Source organism: Salmo trutta, chromosome 4 (assembly GCF_901001165.1).
Source record: "Salmo trutta chromosome 4, fSalTru1.1, whole genome shotgun sequence".
NCBI lineage: Eukaryota > Metazoa > Chordata > Actinopteri > Salmoniformes > Salmonidae > Salmo > Salmo trutta.
Window position 1 is genome coordinate 27,672,256 of NC_042960.1, and position 16,027 is coordinate 27,688,282.

General features: G+C 38.9%; 1 protein-coding gene across 4 annotated transcripts; it reads left to right on the forward strand.

The window, feature by feature from the left end:
- Nucleotides 1-601: 601 nt before the first annotated feature.
- On the forward strand, nucleotides 602-13,433 carry LOC115192186 (LIM/homeobox protein Lhx9). Of its 4 annotated transcripts, XM_029750402.1 has the most exons (6): nucleotides 602-919; nucleotides 4,167-4,483; nucleotides 5,446-5,648; nucleotides 6,230-6,588; nucleotides 9,208-9,407; nucleotides 10,009-12,237. In XM_029750402.1, the coding sequence occupies exons 2-6, from the start codon at nucleotides 4,301-4,303 to the stop codon at nucleotides 10,258-10,260; spliced, it is 1,197 nt and encodes a 398-aa protein (XP_029606262.1). In that variant the 5' UTR covers nucleotides 602-919; nucleotides 4,167-4,300; the 3' UTR covers nucleotides 10,261-12,237. The 4 variants fall into 4 exon arrangements, with proteins under 4 accessions (XP_029606262.1, XP_029606263.1, XP_029606261.1 ...); XM_029750403.1 differs by lacking the exon at nucleotides 602-919 and having other exon boundaries at nucleotides 932-4,483; nucleotides 6,233-6,588; XM_029750401.1 differs by lacking the exon at nucleotides 602-919 and having other exon boundaries at nucleotides 933-4,483.
- The last annotated feature ends 2,594 nt before the right edge of the window (nucleotides 13,434-16,027 follow it).

Sequence of the window (16,027 nt, forward strand, 5' to 3'; positions counted from 1 at the left end):
TTTTTTAAATATTCTCAAGAAAATGTGTCAATTGGATGGAAACCTAGCTAGTGTAGTAGAATTATATTGACCATCTTCCATTTTTCATTGTAAGGCCTACCGGTAGACCTATTGACTGGAGGAGAGACAGGGATTGACTCAAATTGGAATGGAACCATTCAAAAACATAGAGGATATTTTTTCCCATGTGATTAGAAAACACTACATGTGAATGCCATAAGCCTAGACCATATCAGAGGAGAAAGTGAATGTAATTATTTTTTTCTGTCTTCAAAATCACAATATTTCGTTTCAAAAGTTTTCAATATTTCCCCTGATTTGGGCAATATACCTATATAACATATTAGGTTTATGACATGTGACACAACATAGATTCATGTTAACTTTCAAAATAATCTCAATTGAATAACATTATTTCTATGCACTGTAAGGTTATTAGGAGTGCACTTTGCTGTTTTCATCTTCGACAGATATTGTTAAGACAGTTTGACTGCAGAGCTCAATGATCTATTAACATGGATCCCTGCTATCAGGGTGTAACAAACACTTGACCTGATTTTATTCATATGGGCAATGACATAATGATATTTTGGACAAACCCGTGATGTGTGTGTGTGTGTGTGTGTTCGTGCTCGTGCGTGTGTCTCAACGTTGGCTCGTGAGCTCTCATTAAACCGTTTGTTTGAGAGGGTTTGGTGGAGGGAGAAGAATATATATATATAAATATCTTCTCGCCAAGCGGTAGGTTTGTTTTAATTGACACTCACTAGGACTACAAGAAACAAGGAACAACCCCCATCTACCGGCAGAATATCTGCTATCCTCTCCTCCTCCTCTCCTCTCCTCTCTTCTACAGGCCTGCAACCTTCTCAACACAAGGTTGGTTTCTATACCAGGACAGCGCATTATCAGCCTGAAGGTAACCTCAACTTTCACCTGAATTACACATTTTCACACAATTATTCGATGTGCTATACATTATATGCACATGGTCGCTATTTTCCGAGGTGCGTGTGCAAAAGTTGTGCGTGTGTGTAAGCTATAAGACTTTGCATTAATAATGACGGATATAGTGAGCCGTGTAACTGAGCTTTGAGAAAGCCTATGTTGACGGATTGGCGATATTTCTTTCATTCACAAGGAAACAAAAGTCAGCATTGAGCCGCCCGTGGAATAGGTAAAATATAGCTGTCTTATCTGTCATTGTTTCGAATAGAGTATGGTCGTGGTCAACATTTTGTTTGAAAGAAATCAAGGTTGAAATTGAGAAGAAGCTGCACAGTACAGTGAACTGCATGATTCTCAGCAAAGCCGCAGCAAAATAGTGATAAGGCACGAGAGGGAAAACGGACTAAAAAGGAATTCATAGTAGCGTAAATGTGTTGCCAATTCTCAAATGTCATGATAGATAGTCTTCTGGAGCCACCCAAATAATAGTAAAATAAGGAGGAATTCTGACAGGAATGGAAATACTTTTGTTGGCTCCTATATTTAATTTCATTTATTTTATTCTTCAAGAGACAAAAACCCGGCATGGTTAAGAACAATGCAGAGATGAATTCAACGCAAAATATAAAAGCCAACTCGTTTAAAGACCAATACATTATTTTCGTAAGAGGATAATTATATGTGTCGGAGTCACATATAAATTGCATCATCAATGGGCATTTCTTTTGAACATCATATAGCAGACGATTACGCATTTATACAGGCTAACGAAGAACCTGCTTAATAGGCCTATAGACTTGTGAAATAGGCCTAGCTATAAACTAAGAGGGGATAACGTTAAATATCGATCTAAGTTTAAAAAACGAAATAGGTTGTTTTCCATTTCAGAGATGAACACTGGGAGAGCTCGTGCATGCACTGACGCATTTTAATCCTTTTTCACTTGGATGAAATGTCATTGCTGGAGGCCAGGGAGACACATGCATCTAGGGGCTATGTAACATTTCCTATTCCTTCTGAAGAAGCACAATTAAATAATAATAATAATAACATGGATCATTTTATTTTCTCAAATAAACAAGTAACAACAGCTATAGCCTACATTTTGTATAAGCGTTTTTAAATTAGGTGGGCCACTTCTGCGTGTTCTATGCTCTCTTGGGACCGCATAATAAACACTTCAAGTAAATGTCACACTGAACTGCACGTTTTCCGTTTTAGGTTTTCTTTGTCCAAGTGAAAATAATCCTGAGTCCTGAGTGCCTTTTTTTTTTTTACTTCAGTGGTATGAAACTGACAGAGCGCGAATTAACTCCACTGCTGCTGTATAGCACATCCACCTCCTTTAAAGTTTAGACATTTACGCGCCGTGTTATCTAGGGGGGCCCAATTAAACACACGACTTCTGATCCCCGCGACAAAATGGAAATGTAACAGGTCTTAAAATGATTGGTGTTGGCGTGAGGAAGCGCACCTGCAACTTCATGGAGCTTTGGGAAGTCTAATGGTCCGGACTGTAAGGAGAGTTATCTTTTGTCCTCTGACACAAAACCTTTAATTCTCCCAGACGTGTTTTATTGTCTGTCAGGCCTCGGCCGGGAACTTAGGCACAAAACGATACACACATTCGTTATAGATAATATAAATTACTTCTTCAACCACATGCTATACAAACAATAAATATATTTTATGGAATTCAATATCTTAGATTAAGGTGCACAATTTAAATGTAAAAACAAAGAAACAAACCGATCTAGCAAATATCATGGGTGTGTGTTGTCACACATTGGAGAGCGATGCCTGTCTGTCAGTGTAAGGTGATAGTTTGAGTACAGAATGTTTAATTGGAGAGACGAGGGACATGCTAATGAAGAGTCAGTGGCGGATAATTAGTTTACGTTGATTTTAGGTTACTGTTTAATTTGAAAGCATTGATCTGGCTTTAAAAGCAGTAATTAGGGCCTACGTTACTTACACAGAATGCAGCCTACCACTGTCACTTCAACACATGCAGCTATATAACTCGACAATTCATATAAACTAATGTCTTCTTAATTGGGATAGGCCTAACGTATTATGTTGGTTATCAGAAAAAGAGAAAAGGGCCTGGGATTTGTTCGTTTTAGAATGGGCCTATGTATTAGCCATGCACTATTTGAGGCATATTTATCGTATATAGGTCTAATATTATTTCGCAGGCCTACTTGTGTTTTGTAGGCTAAACTGGACATATGTTGGCTATGACACACACACACACAACATGTATTCTATAGTATTAATGAACCAGAATCCGGGTAAATTGAACCTTTCACCGATACAACTAATATTTTAAAAATCCAATCCAAAATGTTCAACTTTTTTTTGGTAAACATGTTATAGCCTTACTTAGTTATTAGGCCTACACAGCACGCTCACAGGTAAATGACTATCACATTTAAAAATGCACGGCGGCAAAAAAAATACATGACAAGGAAAGATATCACTCACACACAACTTTTTCACTTAAGACGTGCCTTTCCACTAGACGTTTCACATAAAGTTATGGAATCAAATTCAACAAGTGAGACTACTGAAACTCCATATTACATTTTATACAGATTAAAATTCGTTCAAATTACAATTCAATATCCAAGGTTTATCCTTCTAATTCAATCACACCAAGAGATTATGCAAATATCACTAAACCGTATCGTGTCACTGCGATTTAGACTCCACTAATGTCGTCCGATAACTAAAACCTATAGAAAAGAAAAGTAATGAAAATGTCAATAACCAAAGTGTCTCTCTCCACGCTCTCGCAGCCAGCATGCACGGCGGGTTAGAGGGGAGAGTGACAGCTCTTTGTTGGTGAATAGAAATCAGTGGCATAGAGAGAGGGAACGACTCCTCCTACCAAATTATCCAAACTGGGCAGGCTTTTGCTCTCTTCACAAATAGGACACGGCTCTCCAACTCAGGCAGTCCCAATCTGACCTTCAAGCACACGGAACCCTATAACGTGAGATCGGTGCGGGACTGTCGAGAGAAAAACACCTAATCTAAACTTCTGCAATTTTAACCGTCCATCACCACCATCATCATCAGTGCATATACTGGCCACCGCCGGATCAGCTGGACTATACTTATTTTTTATTTTTTTTACAAAACATTCAGGGGAGAGGAAATCATTTCTTCCTGCCTTGATTTCTCCCCGTCCCTCATCTCTCCACCACTTGCAGGGGAGGTGAGCTGAGCTGAGTGTGTCTCTTGTTTGTGTGTGTGTGAGTGTGTGTGTGTGTGTGTGTGTGCCTGTCTAACAGTCTAACAGCAGAGCCAGTCGGATGCTCTGAGCCTACGGGACGCAGAGCTGTATATGGAAGTTGTGGGCTGCAAGGCAGAAGCGAGCAGTTGCACATTGCGTCGTTCAGGAGCGGGAGCCATGCTGTTCCACGGGATCTCCGGTGACCACATCCAAGGCATCATGGAGGAGATGGAGAGGAGATCCAAAACCGACTCGCGCCTGGCCAAGGGCGTGCAGCTCAACGGAAGGGAATCGGTAAGAAAAATGAACAAAATGCAATGTTTTCTTTTCTTGTTCTGACATCCATGAAGATAAACACTTACATCCAAATGGGCATAAAATGTTTAAATGCAAGGAAATGCTTTATGAAGCTGTAGTTGGGCTAAGACAGCTGCAAGAAATAATCACTCGAAAGAAAATGTTGGGGTTAATATTGCGTTTCCAGGTTCCTATATGGACAAAAAAAAATGTTTTAAGAACATGCATGTGTGTGGAAATGTTCGTATGTAATAAAAATACATTCAGTTATCAACTAAACTAAGTGAAAGTGCATAAAGTAAAAGTGACAATTATTACTCACATTTTGCCAAATTGTTACACAATTTGTATTTTGAACAAATAACAAATTGCTGTTATTGATTATGTATATAATATATAGGCCTAATTAAACAGTTATTACATAGATAGTTTGGATATTATTAGCATCTACATAATAATTTATTATTAATATTAATTGTTGTTCTTTTGGCAGTAATGCTAAGTTATAGACGTGTGAAAGTAGGAGGACATAGCGCACCAGGCTGTCGATACAGCTTATTTTAAATGTGCAATGAAGCGTAATTAATTATTCTTTGTCATTGTAATACATTTATGTATACAGGCTCCATTTGTTAGATATATTGAATGCAGTTACTCCCAAAACACAACGGGCCCTGCATGTTGACACATTTTCAGCTCCGCAGGAATTTCTTGGGATTTGCTTTAAAACCGAACTGTCATATATAGGCTACTTAAGAAAGTCTAACGATCGTTCTACTATTTATTTATTTTTAAGAAAATGGTGCCATGCTCATATTAGGCTAATATGTAATTTTTCAGATATGTTACAGTTTTATCACACACAAGCCAAACCCCACATGGGAAGTGTAGTCCTCACCACATGCGCAGGATGTGAGCCATGCATTTCCACATGTATTAATATTCCCCTCCTCTAACAGACCATGCCTTCGATGGGACCGGAGAAGCCCGCGTTGTGTGCTGGCTGTGGAGGCAAAATCTCGGATAGATATTACCTACTTGCTGTGGATAAACAGTGGCACCTGCGGTGCCTCAAATGCTGTGAATGTAAACAACATTTGGAGTCAGAACTCACGTGTTTTGCCAAGGATGGCAGCATCTACTGCAAGGAGGATTACTACAGGTAAGAAAGCATACGGTTATGAATTGTTGTTTTTCTATAGGCCTAGTGAAATGATTGATTTTAATATTCGACGATTGAACACACACGCGCTCTCTCCCTGTGTGTTTGGCATTGGGCATGTCATACAAACTATTGTTAATGTCTGAAACAATAGACCTATAAACACAAACACAGGCCACAGAACATTTGAAATAGGCTTTAGGTTAAATGTACGCACAGAAGGCGTATTGGTTCGATCAGCTATAGCTTTGGCATATTCAACAAATCACACAAGGAAGGCCCCATATAATGCATCTACTACATGGAAATATAAATAGCTGTAATAGCCAAGCAGCCTAAATATGAGGCAATCTGTCGTCTCTTGGCCATGCTGCAAATGCGAGGTGTTATTATAGGCCTGCGGATGGAGGTTATGACATTACAAGCAAACTGCTGAATAAAAACACAGTAAGAACATGGAGTTATATTTTTATGTAGCCACTGGCGGTGTGTGTTTGTGTTCCATTTTTTCTATCCTGTTTTGAGTGTTTTAGAAGTGTTATGTCTGGGAGTGTTTTTAAAGAATTGCGTCCTTGTTTCAGAAGGTTCTCAGTGCAGAGGTGTGCGCGTTGCCACCTCGGGATATCGGCATCGGAGATGGTGATGCGTGCACGGGACTCGGTGTACCATCTGAGCTGCTTCACGTGCACCACGTGCAACAAGACCCTGACCACCGGCGACCACTTCGGCATGAAGGACAGCCTGGTGTACTGCCGGGTCCACTTCGAGACCATAGCCCAGGGAGAGTACGCACACCCCGGCCTCAACTACTCCGAGCTGGCGGCTAAAGGCGGAGGTCTGGCGCTGCCTTACTTCAATGGCACTGGGACAGCTCAGAAGGGAAGGCCTCGCAAGAGGAAGAGCCCCGCTATGGGCATAGACATCGCCAGCTACAACTCAGGTGAGGAGACGGAGAGGAGTTGCTGTTTGGGGAGTTGTACGGGGGAATTGATGCTATTGCGCTGTTTGAAAATAACGTTTCGGTGGGGATGTTTTGATTAGGGCCTATGACCTGTTGTTGGGCTACATGCTAACTAACCAACCCATGACGCGCGCTGTTGAACTGAATAGAAAAGAGAATGTCGAATATGGAGATTTCATTAATTATTTGGCTTGATCCGTGTTTCAGGGCCTCATCTCCGTAGTCCTACACCAAAAGCAATTTTAACCAAAAAAGGGGGGACAAGAAAGAGAACAATTAGCCATTCCACACCTTGGAAGATGTCTGCTATGAATGTGTGCCCTGTTCATGAAGTAGCGTATTTGCATTTCTCCTCTTTAGGCTAAATTGGTTGCTGTCAAAATTGATCCAAAATGTACCCCCAGTTAACCATTAGATTTACTTTTATAGCCTAATTATGGCTCTCATTAGGTCATCGAATTTGTAAAATGGGTACACACATGAACTTGAACCAGTGACCTAAGCACGTGCAGGGGGTAAAAGTAATTTGGGCTCAACTATTTAAAATGTCGCCTTTCGTCTTTCTTGGGGGAAGTTGCCTCCTCGTTATACATTACAGGTAATTTTACATTTAAAAACTGGCATTGAGCAGGTGAACGTTATAATCTAACCAACCCCGCGGCGTCTCTTTTGTTGTCGCTTTTTACAATTAGTGTCCGGTTGAGAAAGTTTGTCACTGTGTGCCAAATTTGTTCTGTTCTCCATGCATGGAGAGGAATAAGGGTAATCTGCGTGTTAAATAATTGTTCTGCATTAATTGAAGGTGATGTAGGAATCCCTGCCTTCCAACCACTGAATCATACTCGGAAGGTCAGCACAGTTCTCAGAAACAGAGTGAGTGAGATGGAGCGGGATACAAAAAAACCTAAACAAACAAGCAACAACATTACATCCTCTCCAGTATCTAACGTTATATAAAAATGAATTTGAATTGTTTTCATGCGATGCTTTTGTTATGTCTTCTAATATGGTCTATCCCAAGCCTAATATGTTATGTTTCTTGGACTGCTGTATTTTGCTTTAATAACGACAAGGTAATGGTTCTTTTCTCAAGACTATTTCATTTCAGAAACATGCCCAAATGCCCCCTTAATTTGATTTCTGTTTTGCATTTATGTTCAGCTGTAGATGTTGTGCTCTTTCCATACTTAAAGCACTTTTGGTTGCACTGCAAATACATTTGATCGGATTTAGCTCTGAATTAAATCCTTGTTTTTGTCTATAGCATTCAAAAAACATTTCATTAGGTATAATCAGAAATTGCCTGTCTTTCACAGTCAGTTTCGAGCAAAAATGTTGATATTGTCTATATCCGGTTTAATGTTTAGGTTCCATCGACTCTATATGCCTATAGCCTACGTCTTTAGATAATTATTCCATGCGGTCAGTCCCATGTCGACCTTGCAGTTGGTATACCTACTCAGCATGTTTTGTTAGCGACCCCTGGTGGGTAGTTGTAGAAATAAAGGTACTCAGCAAGCAATCATAGCTGAGGAAAATGGGATACCCAAGATTTAAAGATTTAGATGTTGTTTTATTGCAGTGCTTTTAAGATGCTTGTCTAACATGAATTAAGATGCATATTTGACATCTGAAAATAAGTGTTTTAAGTTACAAGTTACTGATGAAATATGAGTAGTAGTCTTGTACTATGGCCAAGATTAATTTGAAAAATAAATTGATTCTGTAGCCCAGAGATATTTAATCCTAAATGTATCTGTGTTCATGTTTAGTTCTGTATCAACGAAACGTCTAGTTTGTGTCTGTGAAATCAGCACTAAAGTCTGTCATTTGAACTGTGTTTTGCATTTGCAGGGGGCGGAAATATCAAGATAGGTTTCTTGAATATATTAACTACCTGCTATAGCCTTTGTCCTCTTTTATTAGTCAGAGATTTAGAGATGACCGCTTTAGGTAATAGGCCTATAGTAGAATGAGTAAAGTCTGTTATAGGAATATGCTTTAAGAATGTCTGCTGGATGTGTTGAAAATAATAGTATTTTGATCATGGCATCACAATCAATTATTTGAAATATAATCCAATAAACATAGGACAGAATATTAGTATGGTGCATATTGGAAGTAGAGATTACATTTTAATGACAATACATTATTGCTTTCTTTAAGCACAGAGGAGTAGAAATGCTAACTAGACCAAATTGAGGACTGATCAACACCTACTGTAGATATGGATCTGCTTTACATACTTTCTAAGGGGTTTGTGTCCGTTACATTTTGAATAACTTATGTATGATTCAATTAAAGATTTCATTCAATCTTAACTGAAAATGATGGCCAGGTTATGGCCATTTTATGCCTTTAATTCCTGTTCAATGGAATAATCATAACCTTATCCTAACCCTGAATCAGATGTACTGTATCTTTCTATAACTAACAACCTTGATTTTGGGAGTGCTGTCTATGTTGTCAACTCAGGATTATATTTACGAGGACCAACAGCACCCCACTTTTTGTTTGAAGAATTATACTGCAATGCACACTTTACCACAGTATATCTGTTCTAACTTTGCACCCCCTCCTTTTTCTCCTTTTGGTCAGGTTGTAATGAGAACGATGGAGACCACCTGGACCGTGACCAGGCCTACCCTCCCTCCCAGAAGACCAAGCGCATGCGCACCTCCTTCAAGCACCACCAGCTCCGCACCATGAAGTCCTACTTTGCTATCAACCACAACCCCGACGCCAAGGACCTCAAACAGCTTGCCCAGAAGACAGGCCTCACCAAAAGAGTTCTACAGGTAAGCAGCAGCCATTGCCCTCATTTCTAACCTCTGACCTAGTATGACATCATCACTCTATATCCCCCAGTCCATTGTCTGTTCTCACATTTGACCATCAGTTCCATTCAAGTCCATTGAAATCATCTTTTTTTTATACTATTTTTTTCATTGGTTTTCTACCGATGTTGTATGGAATGTTGTTAGGCACCAGGTTCCTTGATGTACTGTATGAAGGAGATGTATGGTATTTGTAGTGTTTAGGGTTTCTAGACATATAATTCATCCACGTATCACTCCCAATCTCCCTGGGTCAGTGGTGGGAAGAGTAATTTAAGAGAGAGTGCACAAGTCTGTAAGGATCTTTTACAAAATAAAAATACTCTTTCAGCTGGTCATTTCTCATTTGGTTTCTACTCCCTGAGCCCAAAATAATGGCGTCAAAAACAGTTTGTAGGTATTGTTCTTTACTCTTTCTACTCTACGGGGAGAGTCAGGTAGTGGACAACACTGTGATGTCATAACCATTGCATTTTATTAGAAAGAAAGAAAAGAGACAAAGAAAATAAGTTAATAAATTAGACATAAACATAAAGTAAAAGCCATTGGATTGGATTTGCAGGTATGGTTCCAAAACGCAAGAGCCAAATTCAGAAGGAACGTTTTGCGACAGGAGAATGGTAATGACAAGGCCGACGGCACGTCACTCCCGCCGCCCTCGTCCGACAGCGGCGCTCTGACGCCCCCCTCCAGTGCGGCCACACTAACAGACCTGACCAATCCCTCTATCACTGTAGTGACCTCCGTCACATCTAGTTTGGACAGCCATGATTCGGGGAGCCCCTCACAGACTACCTTGACAAACCTTTTCTAGCAAGCTCTACAACTCTAAGCTCTTAACTCATTTATGTTTTTTTCCCTAATTTGCATTTACATTTTATTTTAAAACCTTTAACGAAAACAGAGACAGTTCTGTGGATACAGGAAGTACTGTACTGTACCCAACAAAAAAGCAACAAGATCAACAAGAACAACTACAGCAACATTTAAACAGGAGGAAATTATGTTGATGTGTAGCATTTGCAACCGCTTGGCAGCTGTTTGTAGTCAACGTATTTAGTGATTGGTTTTGTGTAGAGGACATTTTGAATCTGGACGGCATTGAACAATTATGAAGAGGGTTCAACAATCTTGGACCGAGCCCAAATGGAACTATTTAAAATGGGAAAAGTATATTATTTTTACTTTATTTTATTTCATTTGGTCATTTGATTGAGTCTAAATTTATCCGTCCCTGATAATTAATGTATTATTTACTGATCAATTCATTTCAAATCATTAATATTTTGCTCTAGAAATGTGTATGTTAGCACTATCCTATTTAAGACATATTTAGATATTTCGTTTTTTCGAAATCGTTGGAATCATACATTCGCAGAATACGCTGTAAAATATAATTCAGAGTTATCCTGGACCTAACAAAACACTGGATTATTTTATGGATTAGTAATTCTAATCTCTAAATTGCATTGTATACATTACAAGAACCCGGACAATACAACTCAAATGCCAGGTGGCTGCTGTGACCTCAACATGCATTTTGTCTTGACACACCTCAACTGTGAAAACAATCAATAACAACGGAACAAATCTATAGATCTGTACAGTGGTAACTGTCAAAGATGTAATGCAGTAACATTGATATTAGAAAGAGTTCCACAATAGAAATCAGTGAGTGAAATTCTGATTGGGACATAGTTTAATCGGCACTGTTTGAAAGGATTGTTTCCATGACAGTGCACTTTTTCTAATCTGCTGGCCTAATTTTACATACCAACACACAAATGGATTTATTTTAATTTTAATCTGGATTCAATGTGCCCGTAGAATTACTGTTAAATAAAATGCTGCCCATCATTTTGCTCAGGGTAAAGAAGGGTTGATAAAAAAAGGGAAAAGGGAGGAGGATAAAAAGTGAGGGATGACAATGTGGCAGATTAGAGGCGTAGAGCTGACAGAAACTTTACAATGACCTCAGAAACCTGGAGATGGTAGAAGACATGCAGCCAGTGGGACAAATAAATCATCCTCCATGTTCACGTTAGGCCATATTTATACTTTCTTTACGATCACTTGCCACTGAACAGACCAAAAACATGTTTCCTCTCGATGAATTAAGAGAAATAAAGAGAAGCAGTCCTTCTGCAGGGTTCTAACATTTTAAATTAGTATTTTTTTTGTCTTCTGGGCCAGCTGTTTAAGGGCGTTGGCGTTGGGGTTGTGGTTGATAGCAAAGCAGGACTACATAGTGCGGATTAAGAGAAAGAAAGAGAAGGAGTTCTTGCTGCTGGGTTAAAACATTTTATTGTAATTGTCACTATTTGTTCTATTGTAGAACAAAGCGTTATTCTCAATCTACTTGATGAAGTAGATGCCTAACTCAGTTCTACTATGTGCCTTATGATATAACTTGGAAGAAAGTTTGTGAACTTCAGGATTATATGTGTTGTTTGTTAACTGATTCACATACTTGTGACGCCTCACTAGTTTTGTACTGTTTTACATCTTATTTCTGAAGATCTTTTTATGGTGTATCCTGTTAAAAGGGGGCAGCGATGTCATAGAAAGCGTTTGTGCACTCTTTCAGATATAGTTGGTTAATCCAAGAATCTTATAAATTGATTTTCGTGTTAATAGTTCAGTACAGTAAGTGTTCTATCAAGATTGTCCATGTTTCCCTGTTTCTTGATAAAGATGGTGTATAGAAACTATTTCCCCTTAAATATTTATGGACCAAACGGTTGTTATATATCTTATTAAATTTGTGTGAATAAAAATACTTTGCTTTAAATGAGTTTTTTATTTTTCATTACACTTGCCATTTTTGTGTTGTTCCTTAGATACTGTTTTATTTTTTACTCACATCAACAAATGAAAAAGCATTCAATGATTGATTGACCAATTAAAACAAGCGGTCCACATTTTTACTCTTATTTTAATTTCCTATTTCATGGTGTTTACAGTTTTAAAGTAATGCCCCATTGATTTGCACCTAAACCAAGTAGTCAAAAATTATGAAAATTGCTTTTTAATGCATGAATATGGCTATAACTTTTTAAAATTGAAAAAGGAATGCTGCAAAGCACACATTGATTGATATATCTATGTAGAGCTAAAGTGAAGAGTAAATGCAGACCCATAAAGCCAGGTTGCTCTGTAGTTAATATATTGTTACTCTATGATTTCTTTCAGGGAGAACAAATCTTGGGGCATTACAGCCAAACTTCCCGACGTTTGAAAATTCCCTAAAGTATTAAGAGAAGGGGAATTCCTCACCATTGAAGACAAAGACAATATTAGGATAAGACCATAGAATAGAGAAAAAAAATAACAAAAACAAAAACATGTTTTAGTCCAAAACAACAAAATAAATATTTTAAACGTTTTTCCTGAACGTTTGAATCCAACTACAGAGGATAATAGTGTGTGATTACTGATATCCTTATGAAAAAAGACTTGTCTGCTCTTTGTATTGGAATGCCATTCACACACAGTGGAATAAAGTTGTATAGTAACATAGTTGTATATAGCAGAGCAGCCTGGCAGCACAGGAGATACAGTGGGATTAAAAGACAGCAGACCTTAAACAACACTACAGGACATGAACACACACAGAGACACACACCCACTCCCCTCCCTTACCCCACACACTCCCAACCCCACCCTCTACAGAATCGGCTTACTCTATGAAAAAAGTTATTTTGTCACAAATGTAATTTTGTAAACACATGGCCTCCTTGAAACTTGGGAGCAGGACGGCCATCAAACGGGCTGATGAAGAGGACTGCAGAATTGTCGCTTTGCGATCTGGCTTCACTAAGGAAAAGAGGACGTAACAAACAAAAAAAAAAGATGAAAAATATTCCCATTTTGCATGCACCTCATCTTGATAACATTATCCTTGAGATGTATTTTATGATTTTGTTTGATGCGTTGTATTTGTATCATTCATTGTCAGCTGTGAAATAAACCCTGTGAAAATCCTGATCCTGATCATGCCCACATATTTTATGGTGGAAAATGAATTGTCATTGTGAGGACATGGATGGATTGTCATGCTTGAAACCTATTTATGCATGTACATGACATTCAGCTAACCAAGGACAATATTAACAATACAATTATTATCTGATTTCAATATTGTGGTTATTCTTACGTTCTTGGTTACCATGCAGCATTACTTTCAATTACACAACCAGCACATGTAATTCCTAAGTGTGTGATTACTAATAATACTGTAGGTTACATTCATTAGATGTAGCTATTTACAATCTGTTTTGTGTTCAATTACATTTTCTAAGTTCTGGATGGAGTCCATTCAGACTCCTGACAAATGTGGGCACTACATTTCATTCTAGAGATAAACAACAATTATATTTGACTACCCGCGTCTCACGAATCACATTGCGTGGACTTTAGCAGCAACATGATCCCACCGCTTTACCCTGGTTCCTTCAGTGTGGTGTACTTACTGCTCTATGATGAATGCTACATATCCATGTTAGGAAAGAGTGAGACAGAGGGGAGCAGAGGGCCGGGATTGGAGGGAGGGAGGGGAACGGTGGTGCCACATGGGGCCTAGTAAAACAGCTCGCTGTTGAATTCCAACAACGTAGGAAACAGCAAACGCTACAGACAAGTCCAAGCCTAAACCTCACTCACTGGGGTGCCGGCCGTGCTGTTTTTCCATGCCCGGGTGGTGGACGGTTTACACTAGCGAGCAGCAGGAAGTGGGATTGCAACATGACACAAACAAACAGTGTCGGCCATCTTGGATTCAGGAGATTGTGGATATCATCACAGCATCCTGCTGACTGACAAGAATGTGAAGGGATGGAGGTTGGTGACTGGAATGCTTCTTATTGTAACAATTAGTGTGCAAGTGTGTTTGTGTGTGTGTGGCAAGTAAAAGACAAGTTCAGCTGTTGACGAGTTGTGTGTAAGATATGTGGTTTGTAGAATGCCTCAGATTATAATGGAGCATTGCGCAGACTGCAGGGTCTTAAATACTAGTAGATACCATTGTACAATTACATTCATTTTACAGTTGCCTCAAATATGCTTTTTAATTTTATTTCTATTCTCGGATTATTAAATATTTTGCGAGGGATAAAATCCCCAAATCCTTAAGGTGAATGTTCCAACATCTAGTGGAAAGCCTTCCCAGAAGAGTGGAGGCTGTTATAGCAGCAAAGGGGGGACCAACTCCATATTAATGCCCATTATTTTGGAATGAGATGTTCGACGAGCAGGTGTCCTGTCCACATACTTTTGGTCATGTAGTGATGTTCAATTTCTGGTTTCCTGATTAAAGAAAATAGAAGATTAGCCTGTTTGAATAGAAAGGGAGCTATTTTGCTTTAGGGTTATGAGCTTGCCAGGTGTCAATGAGGTTGTAATCAGAGAGTATATGTTTGGAGAGACTTGCTTGCCTGTGGATTGTAGTTGGTCTTATTAGTTTTGTCCTGCATGTCCAGAATGGCATTCATGTCTGTTCCAATTACTAGTTGGAATTCAGTTTATTCAAGATTTTATTTATAAGAATTTTTGAAACAATACAAAACATACACACAGACGCACACAAACATCCCCCCTGCCCAGACCCAACTGCTTCTCCCCTCTCCAGCATACACATCACTCAGCGGTGGCAGCATAGGCTAGTGGTTAGAGCGTTGTCCTTATAACTGGAAGGTTGCAAGTTCGAATCCACGAGCTGACAATGTACAAATCTGTCGTTCTGCCCCTGAACAAGGCAGTTAACCCACTGTTCCAAGGCAGTCATTGAAAATAAGAATTTGTTCTTAGCTGACTTGCCTAGTAAAATAAATAAACTCTCTGCCTCAAACTGCACCATTTTGTTTCTCTCTGTCGCCCACACACTTTCAATATTTAGATAAAGCATTTAACCTTTCCATTGTGTTAAAGATGGATGATTGGTTGATCTCCAGCTTTTAAGTATATGTTTTTTTCAAGATGATTAACGAGAAAAGTATCATCCAACTCATCGGGTATCTCACTGCATCCTCATATGCAGCGTTAATTCTAACAATGTCTGTGTCATTGATTGCTAACCCCCTTAAGATCGATTTATTTGTAAATATTCTGAAAAAATATGTTCATGGTCCTACAATACATGCTTAAACTATTGAAGTACTTGCTGTGGTAGACATAAGGGATAATATTTGCTTTATAAATTTAGTTTTATGTTCTGAATCTAGGAAAACATGCCAAAATGCTAACAAAAAATTGCAGCCATTTGTGTTGCACCCTGACTGTGGTCCAAACACTTAAAAGACACACCCTTGTCCACTTACCCTCGCCTTTTGCAACGTAAGCCCCTCAGCCCTCGTTTTGAGTCGGCTTTGCGAGTGTACAATTATGCTCACCCCGGGGCCTGAAACTCCCCATAATTCAATTTGCGACAATTGTACATCCGCTAAGAAAAGTCCGCAAAAACGTAAAAACAACATCACTGGAGAAGTCAACATACAAGTGTAAATAAAAACGAATGCAAATATATTAGATATTTTGCTACTATGTAAAAATTAAATTTTTGTTTGGTTACATTTTGGAAATTGTAG

Bases quoted from the DNA above. Each gene is read 5' to 3' on its own strand.
- LOC115192186 (XM_029750402.1), top strand. From the start codon at position 4,301: ATGGAAGTTGTGGGCTGCAAGGCAGAAGCGAGCAGTTGCACATTGCGT. The intron at 4,484-5,445 runs GTAAGAAAAATG...CTCCTCTAACAG, and splicing joins AGCTCAACGGAAGGGAATCG to ACCATGCCTTCGATGGGACC. The intron at 9,408-10,008 runs GTAAGCAGCAGC...TTGGATTTGCAG, and splicing joins TCACCAAAAGAGTTCTACAG to GTATGGTTCCAAAACGCAAG.